Source organism: Ictidomys tridecemlineatus, chromosome 11, assembly GCF_052094955.1.
Source record: "Ictidomys tridecemlineatus isolate mIctTri1 chromosome 11, mIctTri1.hap1, whole genome shotgun sequence".
In the NCBI taxonomy this organism is placed as follows: Eukaryota; Metazoa; Chordata; class Mammalia; order Rodentia; family Sciuridae; genus Ictidomys; species Ictidomys tridecemlineatus.
In genome coordinates, this window is record NC_135487.1 from 110,289,728 (window position 1) to 110,303,558 (window position 13,831).

Here is a 13,831-nt window from a genome sequence, read left to right on the forward strand (position 1 = left end):
AGAAGTGCTAACTGCCATTTATACACATTATGCTTAAGGGACATTATTGCATTTATTTCTCCTAATCACTCAGTAAGTATTACCACCCCTGTTTAATACATGAAAATGCTGAGGTTCAGAGAGGTTGAGAAACATGCCAAAATTCTGAACTTGGGCATGTGAGAAATCAAAGCACCAAAGCTACTAACCACTAAGTTATTGCTTCTTAAAGTGAAAGCTATTAAAAATCCTTGTAGAGTGTGTTTGTGTGCATGTTGCGGGTGGAGTACCCTGATTTGACTCTGAGAATTATATATTTTTCATGTTGATGAAACACTTAAAATAATCAATATTCATGTCCTGAATTATCTGGATAATTGTCTTAAAACCAAATATTGCCAAAATATTTCAGTGCCTAGGCTTGCATTTGTATTTATTTCCACATTAAAGAAAGCGTAGTTCTGCGTTACTTGTAAAAGCATATGGAGAACATTGCCTGACATAATAGGGAAATGATGCACTCCTTCTAGAAGAAGACCAAATAACATTACTATGTGCTGAACACATGAAGTAGTTTTAAAGAGAGAAAAGGGAGACAACCAAGTTACTCACAACACATGGCAGGACATGAATGCTCAAGTGAACTGGTACTGTAGTATTCAGTGCTATAACCATTTTAGGAGTGATGTGGCAAAACAAAACCATCCATCACATTTAATGAACACTCTTAAATTTGACTAGTTTTTATAGTTTTGCCTATTTATAATCTGCAAACTTGTTTTGGTTTTATACTTGTGCATTTATGCCTAGTTTATACCTACTTAAGTTAATACACATAATTAAGATAATAGATACAACAAATGAAAACTGAGGAGTTAAGAGATTTTCCCTTTTATTAAAAGGGGATTACATTATCCAAGATTGAGAAATACTGCTCTACGCTGCATTTCTTGTACACATAGTCTTCAGCAGGTCACTTACTTCCATTACTACTTCACTCTCAGGACTTGCAGGAGTACTCAAAGAAATGAGTGTGAAAGTGCCTGGCCTACAGAAGGTATTAAAATGATAGTTCTGTCTCCTTTCTCTGAAATGGGGAAAATAATATGGAAGTTAAAGGCTTTTACTCTAAATGTGGGCTGAGGAGTATCAATTTTACCTGAGAGCTTGTTAGAAACCGAGAATCTGCAATTTAACAAACCCCCTAAGCTGACTTAATATCTGCACATTGAAGTTTTGAGGAGCACTAGTGTAGATTTCTATGGAGAATGTTGACAATAAAATTCAGTGTGTTCTGTACAACTCTTTAGGTTAACTTTGGTGATTAGAGAAAGGCCTAGTGTAAATAGTCAAAACAGAATGTCCTTCCCTGGTTTCACTATTGGCTCTTTTTTTTTTTTTAATCTTTTTTATTTTTTAGTTTTCGGCGGGCACAACATCTTTGTTTGTATGTAGTGCTGAGGATCGAACCCGGGCCGCACACGTGCCAGGCGAGCACGCTACCGCTTGAGCCACATCCCCAGCTCCACTATTGGCTCTTTATAGGCTTTATTTGCACACAGTGGAGCTCTCTTTGAAAGGGATCTAATTTCAAATCTATTTAGACAAAATTTCTTTTAAAATACAAAGTATTCATAAAAGCTTTCTGGATTTTGAATAAACAAATTTTAGGATCCTGACAATTAAGACATATTTAGGTTTCCTTTATCCAACAGCAATTCAAATAATTTATATATGTTAAGCTCTTAAATGTTTTAGTACATGATATCTGGTCTAACAGAGTCGTGGCTCAGCTTATAACTATGTGCTTACATTAACAAAATATATTATAAAAAGTGTGATTGTGTATACAAAATATTAGTTTGTTTGACAAAATATTGTATCATATTCAGCAGTTATGATTTTGTTAGTGAAATTCACCTAGAGAATACTATGATTTTGTTCCTGAATCCAGTGGCCCTATACATTTAAAACAAGTTGGACTTAAAAGATTCAAAGATGCTAGTCTTGCTAATGTAGAAAACATTTTTCATGAGAGCCACTAATGTCTAAACTAATCTGGATAATGTTTAGGAGTTAGTTTGGTAAGAATCAAAGCTTGAACTGTTTTATTTATTGCTCTATATCTTCACATATTGACTACAGATGTCATATTCAAAGAAAGACTGTAAAGAAAAGCAGCTCATGTATATGTATGTGTGTGCATATGTAAATATCTATGTTCAGGCCTACTAAATGATCTTTATCACCTCTGGGTTTATAATATGATCCAGACTCTAGGTGTGGTGTGGCCTGAATATTTGTGCCCTGCTCCATTGTCCCATTCATCTGTTGAAGCTCTAATTCCCAGTGATGGATCTGGAAGTAGGGCCTTTGGTATGTCATGGGGCAAAGCCCTCATAAATGGAATTAGTATCTTTAAAAGAAGAGATAGGCAAGTGATGATCTCTTTCTCTGCCACATAAAGGTACAGGAAGGAGACTATCTGCAAACCAGGAAGAGGGCCCTCTTTGGGAGCTAAATTGAATGGTACTCTGACCCTAAGATTTCCTAACCTCCAAGTACATGTCTGTTGTTTAAGCCACCCAGTTTATGGTATTCACCCAAAGTGACAAAGACAAAGTAGGATCTCTTTTCTCCTGAAGGAGATCTCAGGTAATCACAAACCAAGAGTTAGTCATAAGCTATGAGGCTGCATTAATGCGTGCAACTAAAACACTCTATTACCTATTGGTTATAATGATGAAAAATTAAGAGAATTCCAATAGGAAGCTTACCTGACCCACTTCAATTTTAGAGGCATTTAGAGGTTATCTTATAGTGCTTTACGTCTTTAATATAATTAATCCACTGTTCCTAGAACTATACTCTTCTTCTATATCCTGTATTTCAAATTGTAATTTCTATTCATATATTAAGCAATTTCTATTCTGTAAACATATAAACACAGACAATGTATTAGGGAACACTATGTGATTTTTACATTATGCTGAATACTATTTTATTACTCTTCTATTAACTGTTGCAAGGTAAAGACTAAACTGTTACCTATAGTTCAAATTCATTAAACAATATCTAAGCAAATGAAAAAAAAAAGGGGAAGAAACAGTCCATGTTTTTATACTAGAGTGACTATATATATATATATATATATATATATATATATATATATATATATATACACACCCATCTTATTCCTTTAAGACTTCTGAAATTTGATTTAAAAAATCTATATGCAGAGGGGGGAATAACTCAGTGGTAAAACACACAACACTTGTCTGTCATGCTTGAAGCTCTGGGTTTGATCCCCAGCACCATTAAAAAAAAAAAAAAAAAAAAGAGAGACTCTATATCCACTTTTTCCACCAAAAATACTCTATAAATACCTGTTGATTACTCTCAAAACACTATGGATTCCTTTGAAAAAGGAAATGTAATAAAGTATCAACAAAATAAGTTATATATTAAAGGAAAGAAAATCTTTAAAATCAGAATCACTTGCCCATAAGAGTCTGATAAGGACTATGCTCAAGAGATCATTTTCAGATCCAGAAATTTGGATGTGGGTGACTTAAGAACTCAAATATATACTGAAGCAAGAAATATACTTGTTTCAAAAATTGTATTATGCCTTATAATTAATAAATTAGTATTTTGTTAGTTGTGTCTTCAGCAATTCAACTAGCTTTTGGCATGACCAAAGCATAATTAAACTAAGCTTTTGGTGGTAGTTTGGATTAACCTCAGATGCTAGTGGTCATCTCCACTCAGTCACCCCTTTTTTCTTGAAGATGTCCTTGAAAATGACATGTGTTGTCCAGGCTATCCAACTTTTTGAGAAAAGCATACACACACACACAAAATGTTAATCATTTCAGTATCAAGGTCACTGTGTTTACCCTCTAGGAAACAATTTCATTATATATAAGTGTTATAACACTTTCGACAACTATAAAAGAATGAACTTGGTCCCATGAGACCATAATTCCACTGAGAAGAGGTGGCCCTTATGTTTCTTTAGTCATAATCATTAAATTATGAAATACTGTTGATACATGTAGTCCCTTTATAGCTTAATATATCAACTACACTAGAATCTCAGCAGAGAATCTTGCGTCGCTAAACACTAATACACTGGTATAAATAAAGCAAAGGAAAGTTCTTTCAGAATTACTGCCTACAAGAAATTGTATATATAAATTTGCTTCCTTTCAAATGGCAAATTAGCTGCCATCTGTACTATTTATAGCAACAATCATCTAGGCCAGTTGAGGTAGCTAAGTACAGTTTTAAGAAAGAAAAGTTGGCATTTTTTATAGCTGCTTCCAGTGAAAAGGATACTTCAGATATATCCAATAGTTGACTATGGAATATAAAGTAAGAGTTCCAGATTTTAAGGCTCAAGAGTTTAAAAGAATACTGTTGGAGAGGAAGCTTAACATCAGAATTCTGACTGCCGTTTTGGAGCTAATGACCTAGGGAACATTCTAAGAAGTCCTTAACATAAAGTATATATGAGGAACAAGTAGATTTGATGTCTGACACAAAGCAAATGTGTCCAGTACACGCAAAAGAATGTTTATCCAAGAAATGTGAAGCCCCTTGTTGTTTACATGGGAAAACACAGGATTGGATAACACAAATATAGGGGATTTTCGTATCATAATGAAGTGTGTTTCTGTTATCTCCACTGAAGTAAGTTTGGGCACAGGGGAATGGAATGTTTAGAAGCACTGATTCTGAACACATTAGAACAGATGGGTTCTACTTTGTCTTCTCTGAACTGCAAATATACATACATGATGGGGTGAGGGAGATGAGGTGGGTGGGTGTAGGAATCAAAAGGAGTATGAAGACACCCGGATGGAAATGAAAATGGTTTGACCTTAATTCAAGAAGAAATCCTTACAATGGCTAACAGATGTCTCCAATTAAAGTGCAGCACTGGGGAAGGAGAAGGCCAGAGGAAATTCTGGAAAAAGCAGGAAGGTGGTCATCAGGGCTGCACTAACTGTTCTTGCCCCCCATGAAAAAAATATCATTCCAAAGGTGATGAAGACAAGAGTGCCTTGTAGCATTCGCTCAAGTATATTTATTCCCATTTAAAAACTAGCTGAAGGCACCCCATCACACAAACTCCCTCAGACATTTTTCATCCAAAGTCTCCAAGTTCTTTCTAAATACTACCTTTTTCATACCTAGGTGAGGGAGGTAGCATATCCTTTTACTAATAAGTTAAGGCACAAATAAAGTTTGAGTGGCAAAAGAAGTCTGTAAAAAAGCCAATGACTAGGTTCCGGGACAGTTTTTTACTGCAACGTACTTCCTCCATTGTCCACATACACAACTCAAGAGACACGGAGCCAAACAAAATCCTCATGACTCTGGAAGACAGCATGCTCCTGAGGGATGAATGATGAAGTCGTGGGATATGCTCGTAAGACTGCTAGCAGGTGCACTCCTTTTGAATAAGATCAAATTATCCTCGATTGTCAGAAAAAGACTGAAGATATAGTCTTCTTGTTTCCCTACACTGTTAAAACAGTGGCAATCTTACTAAATTGTATGATCTTAAATCCTAGTCTCAACTTATGTAGTCAATTTGCAAGTCCTACATTTTGCTAATGGTGTTTATGTTTTTCAGCAGAAATATTTCTACATTTTTGGTCCCAGATAATTTTCTTACAACTAGGTTATATGTATAAAATATAATGGTATTATCAGCAGGATCTAAAGCAGACAATGCATCCAGTCAGCATACATTGGTTATATATATTTCAAGAAATATTTAAATACACAAAGGAAGCGTGCAATGTTTAAGAGAAGACATGAACATTGTTGGTGGATTATGCAATGGAGAATCCGGTGTCCTTCAGGAAACTGAAGATACTCAAAGGTTGCTCCCCAATTCCTATTATCAACACTCTAAAAATGAACATTTCCATTTGATACAAATATACAAATTTAAAATGTGTGCAGTTCAGAATGGCCTACCATTTTTAGATTGCTTATGTGCCAGAAAATATAGTCAATAAAAAAATACCAGAGAGGTGGGGACAAAAGGCTCTCTGGATCTGTACAGCAAAAATGAACATCACTTTAATAGGTAGTGATTTGTGGAAGAAGTGGCATCCTTGGAATCAAGAAGCACTAGAAGATGGCAGGTCACAAATCTGGTGATGGGGGGTAAGATGTGTAGTAAGGCCCATTTTCCTGTGGAAAGAAAAACAGACAAGAACAATAAATAACAAGACCAATTTCAGTGGAAATGTGAAAGAAAGGAATGTATAGTCAACAAGGTAGGGTGTGTAAAATGTCTAGTACATGTCTGGCACTGAGCAGCCCTCAGCTGTTAGAGTAGTTTCAGGGCAGTGAGTAGAGTTCATGTAAAATAAATAGAAGCAATAAAATGATAAGATGGTTTGACAATGCCACTTATTGAATATTCCGTATGCGAGACATGGTTTTTCACTATCATTTTAAATCCCCATATAATTCCATGCAGTAGGCAATATCCTCATTTCACACAAGAGGAAAATGATCACACCTACCAGTATCCAGCAAAGCCTGGATCTAAACCCAAATCTACTTGAATATAACATGCAGATTCTTTTCTGTTAGAATGTGTTGTCTCACTGTGTGCCAAATCTTAATACAGTTATGAAACAACAACAAAATTATCTCTGAGGAATGTAATAACTATAACTCTGGGCAGAAGTGAGTCTTCTTCATGACATACCCAAGTGGCAAAGCTTATAACAATTATAGTTATAAGGGAATTTATTTCCAGCCCAAAATGGAAAATTAAATGCCAGAACTTTAATGTCAAAATGTAGAAAGCAACAAATCAGAGTAAGGAGAAAATGTTTGGCCCATACTTTGGCTGATTTTATCTTAATAAGAGCCAAGACAAGTTAATTTTATGGTAGGAGGATCCTAGATGAGATTTAATGAGACTTAAGTTTTCTCATTTTTAAGAAAGTTTCTTATTTTTAAGAAAAGTATTTCTTTGACAATGAACTTATTTTCAATAAAACATAAACAAAATGTTTGGCATTAATGTATAACAATAATTAGAAATGAACAATGAGAAGTAAAATGAAAATAGATTGCTTCATAGTATATTTACATTATAATTACATTATAATTATGGAATAGGAGTTGACACTGGTGCTATAACCAGGAAAACAAGATATTTAAAAAAAACGGCTTACATAGAAACACCCTAGGACTAGCTACATATCTAGAAACTTGAAATAAAACTTTTTTCATTTTAGCACTTCCTATCAGGATCTGTCAGTAGCCAATCCTGATTCTTCAATATACATGGAAGCTATGACAAAGAAACTTTCCCTGAAGAGAGAAATCTTTTCTGAAGTTCATCTGAAAAGAAATGGTTTACTGATTGACTTTAAAAGTTCTCTATTCTATTCTACCCCCATAATTCCTTAGGTTTCTCATATCCATGTTGAACTGCCATAAATTAAGAAGGTCAACTTTATATGTAAGGCCACAAATTAGGACTCACATTGATCTCACAAGGGACTGTGAAACAATCAAATATTTTTTCTATTTCTGGAAATAATCATAGAAATTTTTAAAAAATTGTTGCCAGGTAAGATTGTATACTCTCTGACTGTATTTATAAAATTACTGACTAGCCCCCTTTTCTGAAGTGGCTTCAGTATCATTTTTACCTAGATAAAAATTATCTTTTAAATACCTTGAAAGGTTTCTTTCAATCCTATATAATTTATGTCACTCTTCAAAGTCATAAAAATCTCAGACAAGGGATTTTTCTAAACCTACATCCACCATGACTTCACCACTTCACCCAACAATAAACCTACTATGTGCAAGGCACAATGGAACACGGTAATAAAATAAATTGACTCCATACTTGTTTCTTTTCTTCTATTTTTAATTCTTCCCATGCACTAAAGGAACATGTTTCCTTAAGTCAACATCCAACCACATTCTGGTATCTCATCTCTATGTCCCACAGAGCACATCAAACCTAATGTGTTATAGAATAACATACTGCCTGTCCCTTCCACCCAGTCTCCCAATGCTATTCCTTCATATTGATTCTCTGGGATAATGGCAGCACCACACATCAAGTCTCCTAAAGCATTTACTTTCTGCTTCATCTGTAGTGACTACTTACTTACCAAATCTTGCAGATTTTATTTCCTAGTGTCTATTTCTAAATATTTCTAATATATTTGAATCTCCTCTGACTATATTTATAAAGTTACTGACTAGTTCCTCTTCTGAAGTGGCTTCAGTATCAAATGCATCTTACCACAGTCACTATTACTGTCTTTAGTTTTATTTTTCCTCTGGCTTCACTAATAGACTCAAATCTCCTTGCCTATCTCCCTCTCGATTCATTCTCTCTGCTGTTTCTGTAATTAGCTTTCTAAACAGGAATGCAACAGCAGTTTTTCTTTGCAGAACACTATCCACTGACTAAGCCAAGACCTGCAACATAATGTGTAAAGTTCCAGGATCTAGTGATCTGCCTGCCCTTTCCTCATCATCTCCTGATACCCTGTTTGGCTTCTTCCCCATTTTATGCATCTCTCTGGCTTCAATATACATATGACCTAATAAGTCAATTAATAGTTTGGAGGTTATTATATTTAATTTTAATTAATTATATTATATCTGTATTACATATACCAAAAAATAACAAGAAAGCTAAACAAACATCCAAAACAAACCAGAAAAACACCAAATCTGAGTGTGGTGAAGTTTTAACTAATATTTAATAAAAACTTACTTTACAGACCCTTAAGAATAAAGAAAATGCTTAGGCCTTAAATAAACAGTCCTTAAGGTTTTCTAACCAATTACTCAACTTATATATTTTTACCCCAGAAAATAAATTATAAATACAGACACTAGCTTTGAATTGTCATTCCAACTTGTTGGTATTAAAATGTTCTTTGGTGCTTTCATATTTATTGTGATTAAGAACACTGAGTGCAGTTCAAAGCATAACAATAAGACCACTTTTTACTCCAACAATCTGCAGTAAATAAAAAGTGATAGTTTTTTTCCCTACCATATATTCAACAATCTTTGTATTTATGATCCAGCTGTTCCAATTACAAATCCTCTCTTTGCAACAGCCAAACATGAAATTTTATTAGCTATTAGAACATATTAAACACTCTGCTCTTCACATACGGGGAACAGAAATCACAGCTGAAGTGAGAGAAATGTTGGATAGAAAATGTGTTACAGGATTTTTATTTGACTATATGCACGTTACACAATAATTAGGGGAGAATAATTCATTTCAAACTTAATATAACTATTAAATACATTCTTTGGTTCATGTATAAAGACATCAGCAATAGTTAAACGATGAGCTTGCTGAGCTTCTGGCCAAGCATGTTATTTATTTATTTTTTTTAATTACTGAGATGATCTTGTGAATTAATACAATGGAATAGAATTTTGGTGAAATTCAAGAGTAGTGCTTTAGTGGTTGAGTAACAGATCTATAAATGTACCTATAAATAACGGCAATATAATTGGTTGATGCTCTTAAAAACATTACACCAAGTGTAGGAAAATAAAAGTTTTAGCAAGGGTAAAGACTATTAAGATAGGCTGATTATATTATTGCTGAGAGTGGACAAAAACTAATTCTGACTGGTTACATAGCTGAAAAGTCATTCAATCTAAAGAAAATTAGGCAGAGGTACTTGTCTCAAATGTGGTAGAAATTGGTACTAAAGTACCAAGGGGTGCTTCAAACTCAGAGCAGAAAAATCTCACATTGAAATGTTTATCTGAAAAAAAACCCTCTTGGGACAAAGACTTTTCCTCAAATTATTGTAGGAAAAGAATATTAGTAATATTATCAAGCTTATTAAAACACACTATGCTACATCAGTATCTTCTAATGGTAGAATGTTGTGATCACAGAAACAGCTGTATAGATATTTACTATACTACACAAAGAGTGAGATTGAGACGTACTTACCCTGGCATCATATTCAAGGACAAAGGGAGGAAAGTCAATTTGTTCCGGTGATATGGCAGAAAATAGCTGGTGTAGGCTGTCCACATGGTGGATTTTATCCTTCAGTCCTGAGACAGAAAAGGTGGTGAAAAACCATGTTGATACCTGATTAACAGAAGAGAAAAATATTTTAAGCTAACAGCCATAAAACATGATTTTGAAAATTTATACTAGATAAAAACTAAATTTCAAAATCTTCTAGTAACTGGCATTTTCCAAAGTGCAGTTTGTAATTCATCAGTGTGATATGCAATCACTTTAAAAGATTATGAACAACACTAGAAACAGAAGAAAGTAGAATAACAATTACTATGGACTGAAGTAAGGATAAGTTTTATTTCCATAACTTTTTGTTTCATTATATATATATACACTCCTGTGTGTGTAGTATGCTTCTTCTGTGGGTGGCTGTCAAATCCACTGCATTTTTTGCAATCACTGGTGCTCTGGTACTCTGAAAATGGTTAATATCTCCAAATCTCACAAACCCCTTTTATATCTCCAAATGAGACTGAAAAGGAAACTTTTGCCAAAATTTTAGGACAAATATATTTTTGGTTGACACTTGACATGTGGTCTCTTTCTTGAAGTAAATCAAAGTGAATCACCTGGAGAAGCAGAGCCACTTTGTTCATTTCACTGTACAATATATAAGTCTACATATGCTCCCCAAAAAGGAAAAATAAAGTGGGGGTGTGGGGGGAGACTTCTGCTAGCAAGGATAAGGTACATGATAGCTAGAACTTAACACCTACTCTTGGTTACCTATTTAAATCAGCAATCATAAATTAGCTCACATTTACTAACAGGTTACACAACAGTACTATGAGGTAGGTGATATAGTTGCTAGCCCCATTTTATTAAGAAGTTGGTAACATGCATATGAACTTTCAGGGTACTGGAAAAACATACCGTGAATAGGTAAAAACTGGGTACATTAAAAATATATGTCACTTTGGGTGCTTACCACGGATGCCAATCATTTGGTTCATTTCTTTTTGGTACTCTATCATATTCTTCAGTGGTTGTTCCCAAAGCTTTTACATATCCCAGGCCCCTGACATGACATATGTCTTCATACTTACTTGTAAGAAGAGGCATAGAATAACAGAGAAAACACTAAACCTAGTTATTGCTATCAGAATCCTATTCGAACTTCCGAATAAGTACAAATCTCATCCTACCATTATTTCTCCCTTACCAATCCAAAGAGATTTTCCCTCGGCTATAATCATTTCTACAATCTCCCTGGTACCTAGCAGACGATACTAGAAGGATAATTTTATAAGGTACAGAAAGAGCCATGAGTTCACAAGTATTTGTTAAAGAATGAATGAAGATAAGGTCTATTTTACAGTGGTGTCTATGGCCTGGGTCACTTTTCTACATCAGATATACCATCAATGATTGATAAAGGGCTTCAAATACCAGCAGTATCCTCTGTACTCTCTCCCCTCCCATTTTACCTATTTTATTTGAAGGGAGGCAATGGGCAGGTGCTAATTGAAGTATTTGGCTTCACCAGAACCAAGTGAGTTTAACAAGTCACTGAATAACATGCCAAAATCAGTTTGTTTTAACACATCTATTATATACTTTATTGCTATAATTTTTTTTCAGATTAGATGAGTTGAAAATTCCAGATTAGGAGCTCCATAATTCATCACAGAAGACACTATGGCAAGTTTTGAGATTCTAGAAAGAGCAAGAAAATCAAAGATCATAGGGGTAGAAGAGGGAAGAAACCTCAAGGATGTGTTAGGAGGTACTGTTGTGCAAGGAGATAAATATTCACAGGTGTGTGCTAAGAACTGACCTGGGGTTGTATGTGACAGGATAACTCATATGTCTTTTCCTTTAAAGAGAGCTAAGATTCTAATAGAGCAGTAGATCATTAATAACTAACAATCTAATCTTAACTACCTAAGGCAAAGCTTGCTACATGTGATGAATGGTCCAAAGGAAACATGTGAATACCTATTATATGCAAATAGCTCTGCTACTTGGAAAAGATCTAAAATATGGAGCTAAGAAGCTATGCAGGGAATTTCTGTGTCACGGTTTCTTACCTTGGGATATTTTTACATGCTTTCCATTTAGTTTTTGATACTTTTTCCTTCAATTCTTTGCCTGGCTAATTGTCCTTGAGAATTCATAACAAAATTTGTCTCCCTGAGGAAGCTTTCTTTGACCACCCTCTATCCAAAGCTGGCAAGAAATCTTCATTCTAAGTGTCCTGACAAAGCTGTTTTTACTCATATTACTGTCTCATAATGAACACTGTGTATTGTATTAGCTAATCTCTAAATAGATTGTAAGCTTCCCAATATGGGGACTGCCTTATTCAATGTCATATTCCTATACACTCGTAATAGCTAATACACAACATTAAAGGAATTTAGTGTTTTTTGAATCAAAGAATAGATTTATAGGAGTCTCTGGCCTTACTATTTAGGAATGCTATAATGTTCCTTCATTTTACAACAAGAGTAAATTACACTTTAGTCTGGGCATAGTTTCTCCATCTATAAAATGAAGAAGTTCCACATAGTGATTTTTAAAGTCTCCCTCAAGTAATACAATTCTTTAAGAGGACTCTTACATATTTAAACAACAACAACAACGTTATACTGATATGGTGGGGTGGTGGTGATGGAAGAGAGAGAGAGATTGGGTTGGGGAAGAACAGACACTGCTCTTAGGAATACAGTTTTTGAAAGAGGAACAATTCTCCCTGACATTTTCTCCCATTACATCTTTTACATATTCCAGGTATTGGTAGGAGAAAATTTCTCAAAAATATAAGTGGAAAGTCAGTTAAAAGTTTTCAGGGAGACCCAATAGCATTGTCTTTACCTTTTTTTTTTTTTTTTTTTTTTTTAGTTTTTGAGTTTTATATAGCTTGACTTTAAATTTTCAGTATGTTTATAATGTAAACTAACAGACATTAATTTAAGTACTTTCACTACTTAGTATCTACTACTTTAAAAGTCAAGAAAATTTAAAATTTGGGAAAGGATTATTGATATATTTTGTGAGTTCTACGTATTCTTTCACTCAACTATTCAAAAATGCAAAACCAAAAATGTAGGATCACAAAACAATCAATATAAGCTATGAAAAGACAGTACACATGTGTGTCCTCAGATAATCTGCTAGGGCCAGAATCAATGGTGGGTTTAAATTCTATTAGTAAACTACAAAGAAGAAAAAGAGAAGTGATTTATACAAGCTGTCAATTTAATACCTCTTAGGGTGGAGTGGCCTAGAAAAGATCTGAACTATATGGAAATCATAATTGTGTGATTTGATGGTTTTATTATCTATTAATTTCATCTCCTAATTGCAAACACTCCATTTCTAGCTTTGATTTACTATAAAATAATGGTGGGTCTTATTACACAATGGTCTTAATCTCTTATTTTCTCCATTTCCCAAAATTATTTATCTATCCCTATATCCATCTATCAATTCATCTTATTTTTCTGCTATATTTCCAAGTATAAACTGCAGATATCAGCAAACTTTCCCCAAATACAGTACTTATGTCTTTAATTATAGTTTAATATTGTTAAGTTTCTTTGCTATAAATTTTCAGTCAATGAAATGAAAAGTGTACTTTTGCTGTCAAGCAGATATACAAGACTATAAACAAAACTCCTATTAAGGTCAAAAACATTGTCCTCACCCCTGAAAGTTCCAGCATGGCCCTTTTCTTCATTCTCCATATCCCAGAAGTAAATCCATGATTTTTTTTTTCTACCACAGATTAGTTTTGTCTGCTTTAGAACCTCAAGCATAAATGCAATCACA

General features: G+C 34.2%; 1 protein-coding gene across 2 annotated transcripts in view; it reads right to left on the bottom strand.

Annotated features, from left to right (window-relative positions):
- Window positions 1-5,731: 5,731 nt before the first annotated feature.
- Gdap2 (ganglioside induced differentiation associated protein 2) overlaps window positions 5,732-13,831 on the bottom strand; it is a 63,595-nt gene continuing 55,495 nt past the window's right edge. For both annotated transcript variants that reach the window (XM_005334928.5, XM_013362688.4), the window contains 2 exons: window positions 9,980-10,123; window positions 5,732-6,192 (listed from right to left, as the gene is read on the bottom strand). In XM_005334928.5, coding sequence (XP_005334985.2) covers window positions 6,145-6,192; window positions 9,980-10,123 — 192 coding nt within the window. In that variant the 3' untranslated portion in view covers window positions 5,732-6,144. The remainder of the gene's footprint in view (window positions 6,193-9,979; window positions 10,124-13,831) is intronic.